Source organism: Punica granatum, chromosome 8, assembly GCF_007655135.1.
Source record: "Punica granatum isolate Tunisia-2019 chromosome 8, ASM765513v2, whole genome shotgun sequence".
In the NCBI taxonomy this organism is placed as follows: Eukaryota; Viridiplantae; Streptophyta; class Magnoliopsida; order Myrtales; family Lythraceae; genus Punica; species Punica granatum.
The window spans coordinates 313,389-329,962 of record NC_045134.1 but is presented as its reverse complement, the minus strand read 5'-3'; the positions used below and the strand labels follow the sequence as shown (position 1 = coordinate 329,962).

The window sequence follows — 16,574 nt, the reverse complement described above, 5'->3', positions numbered from 1 at the left end:
TGGATTAACTGCGGCTCCTGAGAGGCCGCAGGGACTATATATATGAAAGATATGGTGTGTTTGGAAGCTCCGTCGATGGGGGCTTCAAGCAAGTCTAGGCAGCATGTTATTAGGGTTGGTATTTTGATGCGATGTCTTGATCGATTCCATTTACCGCAAAATCTTGATCTTGCCGATTGATGTTCGTGAGTTTTCTTCCTTGCAGTCTGAAATTTGTGGCATGAGGGACGGAACTGAACCGAACTGAAAACTTCCCATTGGAATGATCCAGGCAGGCCATGCATGTCTTTTTTATGCTGCTCGACACCTCTAGTTGACTTGTGCTAGACAAGTTTTTATACGTTTCTTCTATCCTTTTTTTTTTTTTTTTTGCTTCGAGTTTCTTCTTCTGTCCCTTTTTACCGTGAGACATGCATCTAAGCTGCCATCGTCCTCTCATCGTGTGACATTGAACTGAGCTGGTTTCTTAAATTACTGGTTTAGCATGCGGAATGCCCCCGTTCCTAATATTTTGTATGTGAAGTTACCTATGGCATGGAGACGGGATTGGGAAGGGATGCATGTGTGGTGTTGCCTCTTGGTCATATTTGTGCTGTCAATTGATCCGTCGGAGTTTTGCTACAAGTGCTACTGTGTACTCTCGACGGGGCAATGGCATTGCCAATATGTGAATTTACACTGAATATATATATATATATATATCGTATAAAGCAGAGCTGTGATGGGCCCGATTATATGGTTTCAGAACGCTCGGTTTCTAAATATAATTTTCTCAGCTTTTTAGGTTTTTTTTTAAATTATTTTTTTCAATTTCAAAATATATAGTTGTAGATGGTGGAATCTGTTATAGGTTTCAATTGGGGAGGATTTTATCTATAATAATATATCATATTTGAATTTCAAAATATTTATTTCATATTAGCTTTTCAAAAAAAGATTATAGATATAATGTGTTATTATCTATATAATATTGTCTAGAACATGTTATAGATGTGATGTGTTATATTGTGGGTTCAGTCATATGGTTTCAGAATGCTCGATTTTTTAATAGAATTTTCTTAATATTTTTAGTTTTTAAAATATTTTTTTTCAATTTTCAAAATATATAGTTGTTGATTGTGGGATCATATTTTTTTTATAGATATGACGTGTTATTATCTATATCTATATTATGTATAACGCGTTATAGATATGATGTGTTATATTATGTATGGTTTCATAATTTATGTATATTAAAATTGGAGAGGATCTTATCTATAAAAATATATCATATTTGTGTTTCTAAATATCTTTTATCATATGCAATTAAAAAATAAAAAATAAATCAGACCATATCTAATTTTTCTATATTTTTATATTTTTTAAAGCAATATAATTTATGAGACTGGTTGTTAATTTTTTCGATTTCTTTTAGCATCATTTGAAAACGAATTTATGTTTTATTTTAAATTTAAAATATATATAGATATAGATTTGCGGGACCCGTCGTTATTTTGTTGATTATTTTAACTTTTCATAATTTTTTGAAAAAATAATTTTATATTTTTAAATCATTATAATTTATGAGATTAGTTGTTAACCGAATTCTGTATTTTTAAAAATTTAAAAATATATAATATAAATTTGCAGGACCGGTCAATATTTTGTTCACTTTAACTTTCTTTAAAAGCAATTTTATTTTTTAAAATATTCTTAAAATTGTATATTGTGAGATTGATTGTTATATTTGTCGATTGTTTCAACATTTTTTAGAAAACGAATTCTCTGTTCTTTAAATTTTTTTAAAACATATAGATATAGATCCGTATGATCTAAACAAAATATTATAGATATTATATATAGCACATTATAGATACAAGGTGTTATATATTTCGTATGGTTCCATTAACCCGTGAGTTACATAAGCTATTATTATATTAAAATTTGGATAGGATAATATCTATAAAAATATATCATATTTGTGTTTCCAAAGATCTATTATTATATTTGCTTTTCAAAAAAATAAATCAGATCATACTTTTTAGGTATATGATTTGTAATTGTATCTATAAAAATAAATAAAAAAAAAGCTTTTTTACCGTATGACGCGTATACATCTAATATATAGTTTTAAGATTAATTATGTAGTATCATGCTTAATTAGGAATAAACTCGGCTAAATTAAGCTTGCTTGCTCATGATAAAGGACTAATTGCATGTTGATTGGACTTGATTTGGTGTTAATTGAGTTGGTTTGTGTATAATTAGATGTAATTAGCAGTAATCAGCTTGTTTGTATGTAAATAGGCTCACAAAATAGCTTAATCATGGTTATTGAGCATGAAATGGGTAGTTTGGCATGCTGTAATTTTCTGTAAATGTTTGATAATTAGGCTTAGATGAGTCGATTTGGTGATTCTTAGCTTAATTAAATTTGATTGTGCATAATTAGGCTAGATATGTTGTAATTGCCACGTTTTATCCTCAAATTAGCGTGAAATCAACCCTTTGCGAATTTTGTAAATTTTTTCTGAGTTGATTAGGGTCTTGATTTGGTTGATTTAGGAATTAATAGATTGATTTCACGTGATTAAGGTTTAATTAGGGTATTTGGGACTTAATTGTGTATAATCAGGCCAAATTAGGTTCAATTTCTTCATTTTCATGCTTAAGGTAATGATATATGTCTCGGGTCTTGGCGGGATTGAATTCGCCGAGTGGATATTAGGTTTAATTAGCGTCAATTTTGCTTGGTTCGAGTCCAATTAGGCTTAATTAAGTGAAATTAGTTTAATCTAAGTCTAATTAGGTGACGGTCATTAGGAATTGAGTCCAAAATTGTGTCAATTTGATGTCGATAGGTTCAATTGAATGTTAGGTGATTTTCTCTGTGTATGGCCGAGTGCATGTATGTGAATAGCCAAGTCAAATCTTGGTCAATTTGTAAAGTTAATGTATTAATTGATAACAATCATGTAAACTTGACTTAATCACATGGGATTGAGGGTAAATAGATACTAATTAGAGTGTCATAGGTCCTCGGGAAAGTCTTCATGACCTTGAGGGTGAGTCATTAGGACCCGAGGTCCCTTAAATCGGTAAGAGTCCATCACTTGACTTAATCCTTAAATCAATTGAATAAAAAATCCTACTTTGTGTGCAAATTGGTTGAAAAAAATGATTAATCACATGTATTGACATGAATGATGGGGTTAATGATAATAAACCCACTAATTGAGTTCGAGTATCCATATTGAATGTCTTATTGACCCTGAGGGCATGTTTGGTTTGTAGGAAATGATAAGGAACGGATTACCTAATCCGTACGAAATCCGAAATCTGACGTTTGGTTCGCATGTCATGCGGAATAGGTATTCCGGATAGTGCTACCAATCCGGCTTAGATCTGGATTAGCTAAGGAGCATCCGGAATTAACTGTGAAAAGACTAAAATGCCCTCGCAATTGTTTATTAATTACAAAATCTGCTATCGTTTTATCTTCTCAAATCCGGTCCTCCCCAAACCTGAAAGCTCGACAATAGCACATCCTTTTTGGAAATCTCGAAAGAACTCCGCGACTTCAGCGCCTCCTCCATCGAAGCTCGATGCCTCAACGCCTCGACGACGCCATTCTAGTCGGAGACTCCAGTCCGTGAGTCGAAGTTTGCTTATCACTCACTTCCCCGCTTGAAGCACCTGAACTCCCGCGCTCTGCCGAGGTAATGCGCTCGGTTTCTACCCCATGAATCCATTGTAATTTGCCTTATGCCGCTGCTTATCAAGTCAAAGCTTTCAATTTTGATTCTAGGGTAGTCGACTATCAAGTTAGGGTTTTCAATTTCGAGTTCCAGGAAGTGATTTTGAGGTTAGGGTTTGCGAATTCTCCCCCACAATTTCAATGTTTGTTTGTGGAAATATGTCTCAAGAAATGTATGCCATCTCTGTGATTTCACCTTTGAATTTGCTCGACACTGAAAGAGTCAAATGTGTATTGACTGGATATATTACTTTAGCATGCGATATGAAATTTTTGGCAAAATTCTTAGCCCGCTGAAGAATCAATTAATAGCTACTTCTGAGTTGATTCTTTCTGGGGATCTTGCAAGGTTTGTCTGAATATTATCTGCTAAAGATCAGAACTTTACATCTCCTGCTTCGACAGCAGATTTTATGTAAGACTAACGGCTTAATTGACGAAGCTGATTATGTGAAAGTGCAAGTTGATTAATCAAACTTATCTTTTCGAATTTCAAAATGCATTATTCTTGCTTCTTGGTTTTTTACAGCTACAGTGACCTGGTTGCCTTATTGGTTGTTTGGTTATTCCTGACTTTCTCAGAGAACTGTATCATGCAATGTGAAAAGAATGAATCTTGTACTGCTTTCCTTTGTTGCTTAGTGTGAGAAAATCAAGCTGACATCACAATACATTTTGGACTTAATATCCAGTTGGTTAAAAGGAAACACACAGTTGGGGATTCTGTGCATTTCTAGATATGATTGACTCACTTTAATGCTCACAAGATTCTCCTGTTGTATTGTGCATATTTATGGGCTGATTCTTTTTCCTGCTTTTTGGTTGATCAATGAAATTTCTCATCTTTATTGTTAGAAAAATAAAGTAACCTGAATACTTGACATCTAGGTTAAGATGCTCCATGGTTCAAATTGAGCCAAAGAGGTTTATTAATGATTAAATTCAATCTCAGCTTAATTAGGTGCCTTTGTTTGGTTGAAAATATAGAAACTATTGTTTATATCAGGAGAAGCTATTATTATGTTGGGAGAAAGTGTCGTAGATGGGTTGATGGATCTTCCTAAGCTAAACTTTGGTATAGTAGTGCCGCTTGCATTTTGCATTGAACTTCTGAGGAGTCAATTTGCTAAGATAGGTGGTACGTTTATGTGATGGGTCCTATAATTTTGACATAATCAAACGCACCTATGAGATCCATTTTTATAATATATTTTGAATCAATTTTGCAGTTATGGATCAGTTGAGTTTGCAGAGTAAGAGCAAGAAGAGGAAAGTCGTTGCTCTAACTTTCTTTATTCAAATGTGTACTATATTTAGGAGTCTGATGGGAATATTGTTAGAATTAGCTGCTCTATATAGTCCTAAGCCAAGCATTAGGTCGTACGAGTTAAACTATTATGGCAGTAGGGATTATATTAGGAGGCTTGTATATGCGGATGATGTGACTTGTACTGAACAATTAAGGATGGATAGGAATGCTTTTTTTAAGTTGTGTCATATGCTTCAAGAAATTGGGAGTCTGAAAAATACAAGAAATATGCATGTTGATGAACAAGTGGCAATGTTTTTATATGTTTTGGCTCATCATTTCAAGAATCGAGTCATTAAACACCAGTTTGGTAGATCGGGTGAAACCGTAAGTCGATATTTCCACAATGTTTTCAAAGCAACTTTGCGTCTACAAGCTCATTTATATAAGAAGCCCCAACCAATAGCTGCTAACTCAGAGGACCAACATTGGAAGTGGCTTAAGGTACCAAAACAAATGCCAAATTTAGTCTATTTAGGGTGCTAAAGAGCTAATATGGTGCTAATGTTACATTTTGGTTTAATGTAGAATTGTTTAGGTGCTCTAGACGGGACGTATATCAAAATCAGAGTGCCCGAGGTTGATAGACCTAGATACAGAACTCGGAAAGGTGATATAGCAACCAATGTGTTAGGAGTTTGTACACCAAATATGCAATTCGCATATATTCTTACTGGATGGGAGGGTTCTGCAGCTGATGGGAGAGTATTACGAGATGCTCTTTCTAGGGAACATGGACTTAGGGTGCCAACTGGTGAGTATAATAATTTTTTAGCATTCATAATATTAAACTGTAAGCTTAATAACATATAAAGTAATATAGGTCTTTTGTCTATCTTTTTTAATATAGGTTGTTATTATCTCGTTGATACTGGTTATACAAACTGTGAGGGATTTTTGGCTCCCTTTAGAGGTCAAAGGTATCACCTCAATGAGTAGCGTCAAGGACATCGACCGAGAAATGATGAGGAGCTTTTCAATTTGAGACATGCATCTGCTCGTAATGTCATTGAACAGTGTTTCGGCTTGCTTAAAATTCGATGGGCCATTCTTAGAAGTCCTTCATTTTATCCTGTTAGGGTGCACAATAGAATAATAATTGCTTGTTGTTTACTGCATAATTTCATTAGGAAAGAAATGGCTTTTGATCCTATGGAAGACCAACTGAATGAAACGGTTGATGACAACTCTAATGAGGATGTTGATCTTATTTCTGAGATTCAAACATCAAATGTTTGGAGTAATTGGAGGAAACAGTTGGCAACTGATATGTTTACCAAGTGGAACTCATCCACTACATAGTTATATGTTATGATTGGGAGTTGTAATGTAAACTTCGAGGGGTTGTTTTTTCATTTGCTTGGGATTGTATGTTGTACTGTCATTGCTTTCTGAAGACAATATGATGAATCTATTTCAATGCGTTTGATTTTCAGAAACTCTTTCCATTGCATATATTCAATTAAATACAGCTCCTTATTGCTATTTATTATGCAAAATAATTATTTATATCATGTATGTGTTCTTAGTATTGAAAATGGAAGGCAGTTCTGCTTCTGTTACTTCCCAGATGAGTAAGAGTAGCAAAAGGAAATGGACTATGGCTGAGGATGCAGCGCTCATATCTTGCATGATTGACCTACGGAATATGGGCAGTCATAATGCTGACATAGGGTTTAAGTCTGGCTACTTGTCAGAACTTGAGAAAATGCTATTCGAAAAGCTCCCGAATAGCGGTATCAAGGCGAGGCCTCACATTGAATCTCGACTGAAGACACTGAAGAGGGAATGGGCTATCGTGTATGATATGATGCTTAACACATCTGGCTTTGAATGGGATTCAACACGGAAGATGGTCACAGCGGAAAACGATGTTTGGGAGGCTTATGTTGCAGTAATAAATACTTTATCTATGTATTTCGATATCATATCGTTATGTTTATATGTTATGTTACTAACACTCTATTCTTTATGTTTTTAAAGTCACAAAGAAGCCGCTCCATTTAGACAGAGAAGTTTTCCTCATTTCAAAGAATTATCTATGATATATGCAAAGGATCGAGCTACTGGAAAAGATGCTCAATCTGTTGAAGATATTCTATAAGAGCTTGATATTGAAGGTTTGATTGCAGCAGCCGAAGAAGCGGATGTGAATCATTCAAATCCAAATGAATATGGCAATGCAAATACCCCTACATTAGGAGATGTTTCCCGTGCTTATCAGCCACCTACAGATGCAACGGGAAGTGCTTCTGCAGGTAAAAAAAGGAAAAAGAGTGAAGCTGACTTCTCCACAATTTCTCATGCTGTGAATACAATGGCCTCCGACATGAAAGAGGCTTGCATTATGCTCTCGAAGAGTATCCACTCGGACGTCCTTCAAGAGAAGTTCCTTGAACTTCCGGGAGCTCGTCGTAGTGTGGAGGACCTTATTTCAGCACAAGTTCGCATGGCAATTCAAAAGTTCGGAAACCATCCGAATTATATCCTGTTTTTCTTTGGTACCGAACCAGAACACCGCTTGGAAATGGTTCAGGATTTCATTGCAAATCACTGAAGCAGGACAATTAGGTATATTTCTTCGTCAAAGCTTTTTGGGACCTTGCTGATATGATGAAAAAGCAGGTTGTGCTAATGTTGAAGTAGTAGTTTGAAAATAGTATTTTTGGGATCTTTCAGTAGTTTGGACTTCTATTATTGCAAATTTGTATTTGTGTTTGGACTTTCAGTAGTTTGGACTTCAATTATTGAGTTTGAAAGTAGTAGCTTGTGTTTTTGGATGAATGTTATATCAAGAAATGTGTAACATTCCTTATGTTTGTTGTTATTACATTTTGCCTTGATCATTTAATTACGCAATATGTTGGGAATAAGCTAGTCACGAATTTGGGAATAAGCTAGTCACGAATTTGGGGGCAGTCGCACAGGCGATCATCAAATTGTTGCAGAATGGTTTTTGATGATTCACAATACGAATGCAATTGTAATTCTTACGATTAAGTAAAGGGTAAATGGCACTTTGCACGTGGGCCTATCCTTTAATAACTGCAAAACTGCCAAACAGTGATTATTTGAAATGTAAATGTAGTAGTGTCACTACCAACAAAATTCATATGACAACAAAATTCATTTTTAAAATTAATTAATTTTTAATTTTTTTAATTAATTAATTTTTAAATTTTTTTCCTTAATAAAAGTATTTAATATGCATAATTATTTAATTAAAATTAATTACAAAAATGTTTTAAAATTAATTAAATTTAAAATTTTTTTAATTAATTAATTTTTTAAATTTTTTCTTAATAAAAGTATTTAATATGCATAATTATTTAATTAAACATTAATTACAAAAAATGTTTAATTTTAAATTTTTTTAATAAATTAATTTTTAAAATTTTTTCTTAATAAAAGTATTTAATATGCATAATTATTTAATTAAACATTAATTACAAAAAATGTTTTAAAATTAATTAATTTTTTAAAATTTTCAATTAATTAATTTTTAAAATTTTTTCTTAATAAAAGTATTTAATATGCATAATTATTTAATTAAACATTAATTACAAAAAAAGTTTTAAAATTAATTAAATTTTAAATTTAATTAAATTTTAAATTTTTTTAATTAATTAATTTTTAAATTTTTTTCTTAATTAAAGTATTTAATATGCATAATTATTTAATTAAACATTAATTACAAAAAAAGTTTTAAATTAATTAAATTTTTTAATTTTTTAATTAATTAATTTTTTTAAAATTTTTTTCTTAATAAAAGTATTAAATATGCATAATTATTTAATTAAACATTAATTACAAAAATGTTTAAAATTAATTAATTTTTAAAATATTTTACTTTAAAATTATTTAAAATGTTTTTAATTAAAAAAATATTACCATTAAAGTTATTTATTTATCTTATAAAACCTATTAAATTTAGCATCAACGGCATTCTTGTCATTTCACCATATTTCTATTGTTTTCCATTCCTCATTCAATCCAACCAAACATCAGAATTTTAAATCTCTGTCATCCTATTCCCTCAAACCAAACACAAAAATTTCATCATAATTTCTATTTTATTCACTGTCTATTCTGATACTGCGAACCAAACATGCCCTAAGAGGTTCCCTTCATCCTTCCTCGTCCTCATCATCTTTTCCTTCTGTGGCTTCCGCGAATCTGGTGCTCTTAGGGTCATCGCTCGCTTGCAATGGCCGAGATCGAGACCCTAGCCGCTTGAACTTGACGAGGATGAGGATGAAGTCGAGAAGATCAACCAATGGACCCTAGCTGTGCATCTCGATCCCTCTCCTTCGTTTGATGAAGAGCCTCGCGACGATGATGAGGATGATGATAACGACCTTGAAATAGCTCAGGGACTAATTTAATGTAGCACGGGACCCAATTGATGTAACAATTTGCACAATTTAACATCGTCATGGACCATACTTAGCTGAAGGACCAAATTGATGTGGCAGGGGATCAAATTAATGTCGCATTGGGACCTGATCAATGCAATCATGGACTAAATTGATGTGACCGTACAAAGTCAGGGACTAAATTGATGTAACCGTGTAAAGTCAGCGAATAAATTGATGTAACCGTGCAAAGTTGAGGACCAATTTGATGTAACGGGGACGAAATTGATGTAACCGTGCAAAATCATGGACGAAATTGATGCAAAAGTGCAAAGTCATGGATGAAATTAATGTAAAAAATAAGTCATGGACTAAATTGATGCAACTTGTGAAAGTCTAGGACGAAATTGCCTATTTACTCTATTATAATTATCTCATCGATGTATGTTGGTTATTTATGTATAAAATTCTAAATTTGTATTTTATTAATGTACTTATTAGTCATTTCATATTTTATCAGCAACAACATAAGTAATTTTCCAAATACTTATTATATCTTACCATCACTTTCAGCATATTCAAAAAATAACTTACCAAATGCTTAAACTGCTTTTAAGCATAAGCAATTATTTTTCAGTAATTCTATTTTTAGCACTTTTTTTCAAGAATAGTATTTCCAATCTAAGTGTGTTGAGATCACCAACTCAGATGTCATTAGCCACGTCATTACCGTTACGATGTCATGTCAGATATTTCCTCGAAAGTTCACAAGGGGAGTAATCGCATGTTAAAATGTGACATAAAAACATTGGTTCGTGCATTTTTGGATAATTTCTAAAAATTTGTGATAGAAATGATATAAATCGAAAATATCGTACTTTTCGGTAATTAAACCTTGAATATTTAGACTTTTTTTTTTCTTATTTTATAGGGCGACTGGGCGAGACGATAGGAAAGCCGACTGAAGCGAAGGAATCTGGAAGGAAACGAAACCCTATTCTCCTTCACGCGACTCCTCACCGTCGCCGTCCTCGCCATCGTCTACCTTTCCAGCAGCCTGACTTTCCTCCTCCTCCCGCTTGCTGGTTCCTCCTTGCATCTTCTTCGCCGAACACCTCGCTCTCCGTAAGCAGAACTGCAGCAGAGTCCGCCTGTGACTGTGTAACCTCCATGCCCCCGACCCCTGGGGCCTGGACTCCGACGACGATCCTCAGTTCACCTTGCCGGCGCGTCTTACTGTTTGAAGTCTGACCTCCATCCACTAAGCTCTCCCGAGTCCCGAGCTTCGAAGGATGAAACTGTATTAGTTCCCTCCCACTCTCATATCAATTCCATACAACTAAACTCCCTGTTGCCTTAATCAAAGAGAGGTTCGTCACATTATGTAGAAATTATGTAAATTGCTGGTCTGAGAATTCACTTTTCATTTATGAGATTGCTGATTGACTGATTTGCTGTTGTAGTACTAATTCAATGATTACGCTTCTGCAAAATTGATGGTTATGGATTGCAATATTGTTGTCGATGATGACGGTTTAGGGGTTTTTTCCCCCCTTTTGATAGGAGCGCATATGCTTTCTACTAGATTATATTGCGAAAACTCCTCAGAGGGATTTCCAATAGTTTGTATGTGGGTGTGTCTGCGTGGGGCTTTCCATAGTCAGTGTTCATGCTATCCCAGCAATTGGTACCCCCATTTAGGTGGGCAGGAACCCTGACTATGGCAATTGCAAATATCTAATTGTTATTTGAAATGATTTGCAAGATCTGAGATTTGCTCTTCCACCACGTTCCCTGAATTTTTCTATATGGCTTTTTTGGTTATCGAGCGGGATCTATAAGCACTGTCTTGCTTGCAATTTTTTTGGTTCTTGGTATGCCTTATTCTCTGATGCCCTTCTTTGTTTTTGACCTAGGGGAGGGAACAAGGTCGCGACCAAGCATCGGCGATCTCGTTCTTGCCAAGGTTAAGGGCTTCCCTGCTTGGCCTGCTAAGGTTCGACTTCTCTCTCCCCACTCCACTCCACGCCATCCCCACCCCCGACGCCTCGATTAGATTAGTGCAATTCTGCGATTATTATGTTGTTTCACCTACTGTGTGCTTTTCTCTAGATTAGCCCTTGCTCTTCCGTATCTTCTCATTCCTTCCTTTTTACTTCAGAATTGGAGTTGAGATTCTCCCTTGTGATCCCCCTTGCCTTGCGTCGTCTACTCGTAATCCAATCCTCCCCGATCTGTCACTCCAATCCGTCTCCGGTCCTTCTTCTCCTCTGCCCATGGAGAGCAACGCCCCCAAGCGAGCACCCTCCAAGATCAACACAGATAATAACCACCCCAGTCATGAAGACAACCCTAATGCCTTGAACGGTGGCGGTGCTGCTACACTCCAAGATGTTGCGGAACATCAACATGAAGAAGCACCAGCAGTATCAGCAGCAGCAGCACCACCACCACCAGAAGAACGCCCTGCTCAATTGGAGGATGAGGAGGAGGGGAACACCCCTAATCGGACTTCCTCCAGCAGAACTCCCTTCACTGGTTTGAGCCAGGTTGATGCTGATTGGGCCCTCGCCCGTACCCTCCAAGAACAGGTTCTTGATTCCCATCCCCACCTCCACTTCGATCTTAACCGCTAGGGTCTCGTATGTGCTGTCGAGAAAGAATGCTCAAAAACTGCGCGCACGTTTCTGTCAGTATCCATTCCATTTCCAGTAATGGGTTGTCAGTAACTGTTCTATGGCGTCTGTATGTATGGACTTCTCGGTCCTCTTTAGTATTTCTTAATTACTGTTCTATGGTCGGTTTTGGGAATCGGTGAGAAGGGCATATGGAGTTAGTTAGATGTTGGATTTCCGTGGACCTTTCTTGTTCTCCCGAATCTCGTCTTGAATAACCTTCCTTAATGTTCCATGGCACTGGCAGAGCCTGAGTTTCCATCTTCTTGAATAATGCAGGAGCGGGCGTATATGATGTTAAGAATAAACAATGATGGCAGTGACTATGGAAGTTGGGGAAGGAGGGAGCTATTTAGCTGATGAAGAAGATGATTTCGACGACCCTAATGATGAAAGTGAACTGGACGCTGACGATGGGGAGCCATACGATGGCACTGACACAGCTGATGAGGAAGATGCGTTTGATGTCCATGTTCATGAAGTGGCTGGGGAGGACCATAATCTAGCTCTTGAGTTTGACCCAGATGTTTTCTCAAGTGATGAGGCTTATGCAAGAGCTCTACAGGATGCTGAAGAGAGAGAAATGGCAGCAAGAATGCTGGCCCTTTCCGGGATTAATGATCGTGCGTGTTTCACTTCTAGTACTGTAACATCCTTTTTCTTCCCCCTGGCCGCCCCCCTCCCTTCTCATGCGTGCGCGCACACACATAAATTTACATATATATCCCAGTGTTGCTTAGGTTCCATAAATGTTTTATGTTTGCAGGGGAAGTTGGAGATGCTGATGACCGCGGCGGACACTTGCCGGTATAAAACTTGAGCAACTCCTCTATCTGCACAATATACGCACTCGTATACATATATGTTGCCTAGTGTGCATCTGCATGTAGTCTGCTTGCATTGGGTTACATTATGTTCTGTTCTTCGTTTGTGCACGTGTTTGTTGGCCATTATGTGCTTTTAATGTGCCATTATATCTCGATCACACACTCATAACTATTATTGATAGCTATCATATATTATATGGCTTTTTAAATGTTGAGATCTCTATGATCAATTGTTTGATGGCTTTACTAAAATGCCATTTTTATTGGTGTTTAAGGTGTGTATTCGTGGATGATAGTTGATATTGTCATGATTGATTTACCGATATTTTCAGTTCTCTTAGCTCGACTTGAACATACAGAGATACAAACATGAATAATATTTCCGAACAATTGAGGAGGTGTTCTTTTATCCAAAAGCACTTGGTGCTCTCCTGTTTCGGGCATAAGCCTGAATTGGCTGTTGGAACTGAGGCTCCATAACTGAATGGTCCTTCAGAGAACGCTCCATCTTCAACTATCTTTCCTTGTAATGATGTACTATCTAGTGTTGTAGATATAAAATGCAGCAGAGAAGCTTTATAACATGTTCAACACATATACCTATCTTAATTCTTAGATAGATTGAGGGATAGTACTGTATCTATGCTCTCCATCATGTTCGGGTTCTGGAAGAGTTGAATGAATGCAAGGTAATTGTTACTAAGGGAAATCAATCAAATATAGTATACCCTCTTTGAGTGCCACTAGCAAATGATTAAACTAATGGATGCAGTTTCGTATCTAATATATTTAACCATATGTGGTAACTGAACTATCTTGGTTCTTTGCTTCTCTGCCAATTTGGGATTTCCAAAATCTTTTCTGCTTGAGTGCTCATGTGTAATTTGCTTTACTTGTGTCGAGTGATGGACAGCCATCAGGTGCTTGTGTTGGAGAAAATGTGGTGTCCCACACCGGCTGGATAAAGAAAAATGGGGCAGTTAATATAAGACAATGGCTCAGTAACCCATTGGCTTAGATTTTGGTTGTAGATAGGTTCGAGTCCAAATTAGGCCCGTTTTATATTAAAATTTATTCAATAGTTTGCATATCTGGCAACTCTTCGATAACTGTTGGAATGTTGATAATTGTGGTTTGAGTCTGGTGCCACCTATGTGTTATGCAAGGGGTTGCTGAAATAATTGTTTTGATGATCATTTGCAGGATACATGGGAAGAAGTTGATCCAGATGAACTCTCATATGAGGTAAAACAGGGTGAAAAAAATTGTAGTGATAGTGGTGGATTTTTCATCATGTTTATATGGTAACATGAGCTATTACCACAGGAGTTGCTTGCCCTGGGCGAGGTAGTTGGAAGTGAAAGCAGGGGGCTTTCGGCCGATACAATTGCCTCTTTACCTTCCATTAGCTACACGATAGGAGGCGCTCAGCATGGAAGCAGCGATTCGTAAGCACATGCCCTATTGATACTTCCAACCTGTTGCAATTAATGAAAAGGTCAATGATGATGAATCTGTTACTGCTCTTTTTCCAGTTGTGTGATTTGCCGGTTGGACTACGAGGATGGTGAGACTCTGACAGTTCTCTCTTGCAAACACTCTTACCATTCAGAGTGCATAAACAATTGGCTGAAAATAAACAAGGTAGAATACAACTACAAGCTCGATCTGAGAGCACTAATTTTTTCAAAATGATGACCATGAAAAAAGCTCCAATAGTGAGATACATCGAAGCCGTGGGTATAATCTGAATCCGAATTGATCCATGCAGGTGTGCCCAGTTTGTAGCGCGGAGGTTGTCTTAGCGGGAAATAACTAGTAGAGAAAATGATGGCTCTCCTTGATAAATCTCTGGAGCCACCCCTCATATTTTACTGAATGATACTTGCTGGTCCCCCCTCCCCATATATTATATTACTGGGGAAAAGACTAGTGAGTATGATTGATTATGTCCTCCCCCCCTCCTTTTCTTCTGTAAAACCTTGAAAGACCCTGTGCTTTTAATCATGTTTGAGAGGATGATTTCTTATACCAGTGATGGATATGGATGATCTTGATGAAATGCTATGGTATTGATGCCTATATCTTTACCCAAATAGGAAGTTGGCTATACCATTGCGAATTTTGTTTTTGTGATACTACTAGGGGTCACCAGACCGGTTTCGTGTTTGTGCTGTCGTGATTTCATAGAGAGACCAGTTGAAAGGTTTAGTTAAGTCTCGGAGGAACAGGCAATAGGTAAGTAGCAATGGCAAGCAATTGTGTTGTGTGCTGATTGTTGCAGTAGAATAAGTCCTGGTCTCATTTGATTGTTTTCGTTTGCTTTCTTTCTTTTCGGTGTAATCCAGGCATGCTGCATCTCAAGCTGACAGTGCTCAATGTTTCTGACTCTTTTATCAATCGACTCCTTCAGTTGCCTTTGATACTCACCAGCAAGCATAGATCCTTGATTAGGTTTTTGAAAGATGGTTGAGTACACGTTTATAGAGCCAGCTTCTGAATATACAACAATATGACTGATGAACAGAAGCAATCATAAACGGAAAACTGTTCGATTAAAAGAGAGGATCAAATCTTAAATGGTTAGTCTGCTGTCATTTAAGTTGTCTATGTAAATTGAACTAATACACGATCAAGAATCTCTCCAATTGAGTAGCATAGAAGATAGAACGGTGGAGGGAAAATAGAAGCCTTTTTGGGAGAGGGAGAGGTTTAAGCAAGCAAGAAGAGGGAAGTGCGGTTGCCCTTCTTTTGTATCCACCAAATCTCAAAATGCAATGCTACTGCTATGATGGGACAACATGCAGTGCATTGGTAGGGAGTGATGGATCCATTAAAGCCTCACTCTGCAGCTGCAGCACCAGTCATGTCATGCACAATCTTTCTTGGGTCGATATATGTATTGTATTGTATTGGCCCAAATTCTTGTTGAGGAAGGGGAGAAGAGGAAAAAGGTGCAATCGATGGTATTAGGATTATGTTATAATACACATAAAAATATATATTTAATAATGAATTATTTTTGTTTATAATAGATTTTTTATTTCGATTTATGTTAAAAATTAAAATGATAAATTCTTATTGGCTTATGACATTATCACGTAATATCACCATTGTATCCAAGGCATCGGGGCCTTTGTTGGTCCATTCTTAATTAATTAATTAATTAGTGTTGTGCCTTGGTCTACGGCCCGTTGCCCCTTGCCCCAAGTTCATTATTCGCTGGTAACTGCAAATGAAAGTGGAACTTGGCTCTCATCATTCCCACTGTCCCTGCCCCTGTCCCTGTCCTGGTTCGGTCCAGTCCAGTCCCAATCCATTCTTCCATACTTTCTTTCTTGAAATGAAAGGTCTCGAACCTCTTTTGCATTACTTTTGCATTTTCATCTCATAATATTATCCTTCTCTCTTTCTTTTTTCTCACACGTCAACCTCTCTTTATTTTTTTCCCTCTCATCCTCCTAATCTCACGTTCCATGACGTTAATTTTATCTTTTTTCAAATTCTATTTCGAAATTTTACTTTTAATTTTCTTACTCTTAGTTTTTTTCTTGCTTCCAAATTAATTAATCCATAAGCGTATTAAAAAAATAATAATTATAGTTGAAGTGCAGTGCGAGCGGGTTAGGCCGCCCTGTGCACGGTTTAATCTCTAGCATATTTTATAAATTT

General features: G+C 36.3%; 1 protein-coding gene and 1 pseudogene across 1 annotated transcript; both read left to right on the top strand.

The window, feature by feature from the left end:
- The first annotated feature begins 6,582 nt into the window (after positions 1-6,582).
- Positions 6,583-7,602, top strand: LOC116187717 (annotated as a pseudogene).
- A 2,723-nt stretch (positions 7,603-10,325) lies between these two features.
- Positions 10,326-15,302, top strand: LOC116187463 (E3 ubiquitin ligase BIG BROTHER-related). Its single transcript, XM_031516160.1, is given in 10 exon segments — positions 10,326-10,770; positions 11,317-11,396; positions 11,562-11,991; positions 12,355-12,408; positions 12,410-12,716; positions 12,842-12,882; positions 14,106-14,147; positions 14,229-14,350; positions 14,438-14,546; positions 14,674-15,302. Coding segments are annotated over 8 exon segments (1,038 nt in total). The 5' UTR covers positions 10,326-10,770; positions 11,317-11,396; positions 11,562-11,676; the 3' UTR covers positions 14,722-15,302.
- The last annotated feature ends 1,272 nt before the right edge of the window (positions 15,303-16,574 follow it).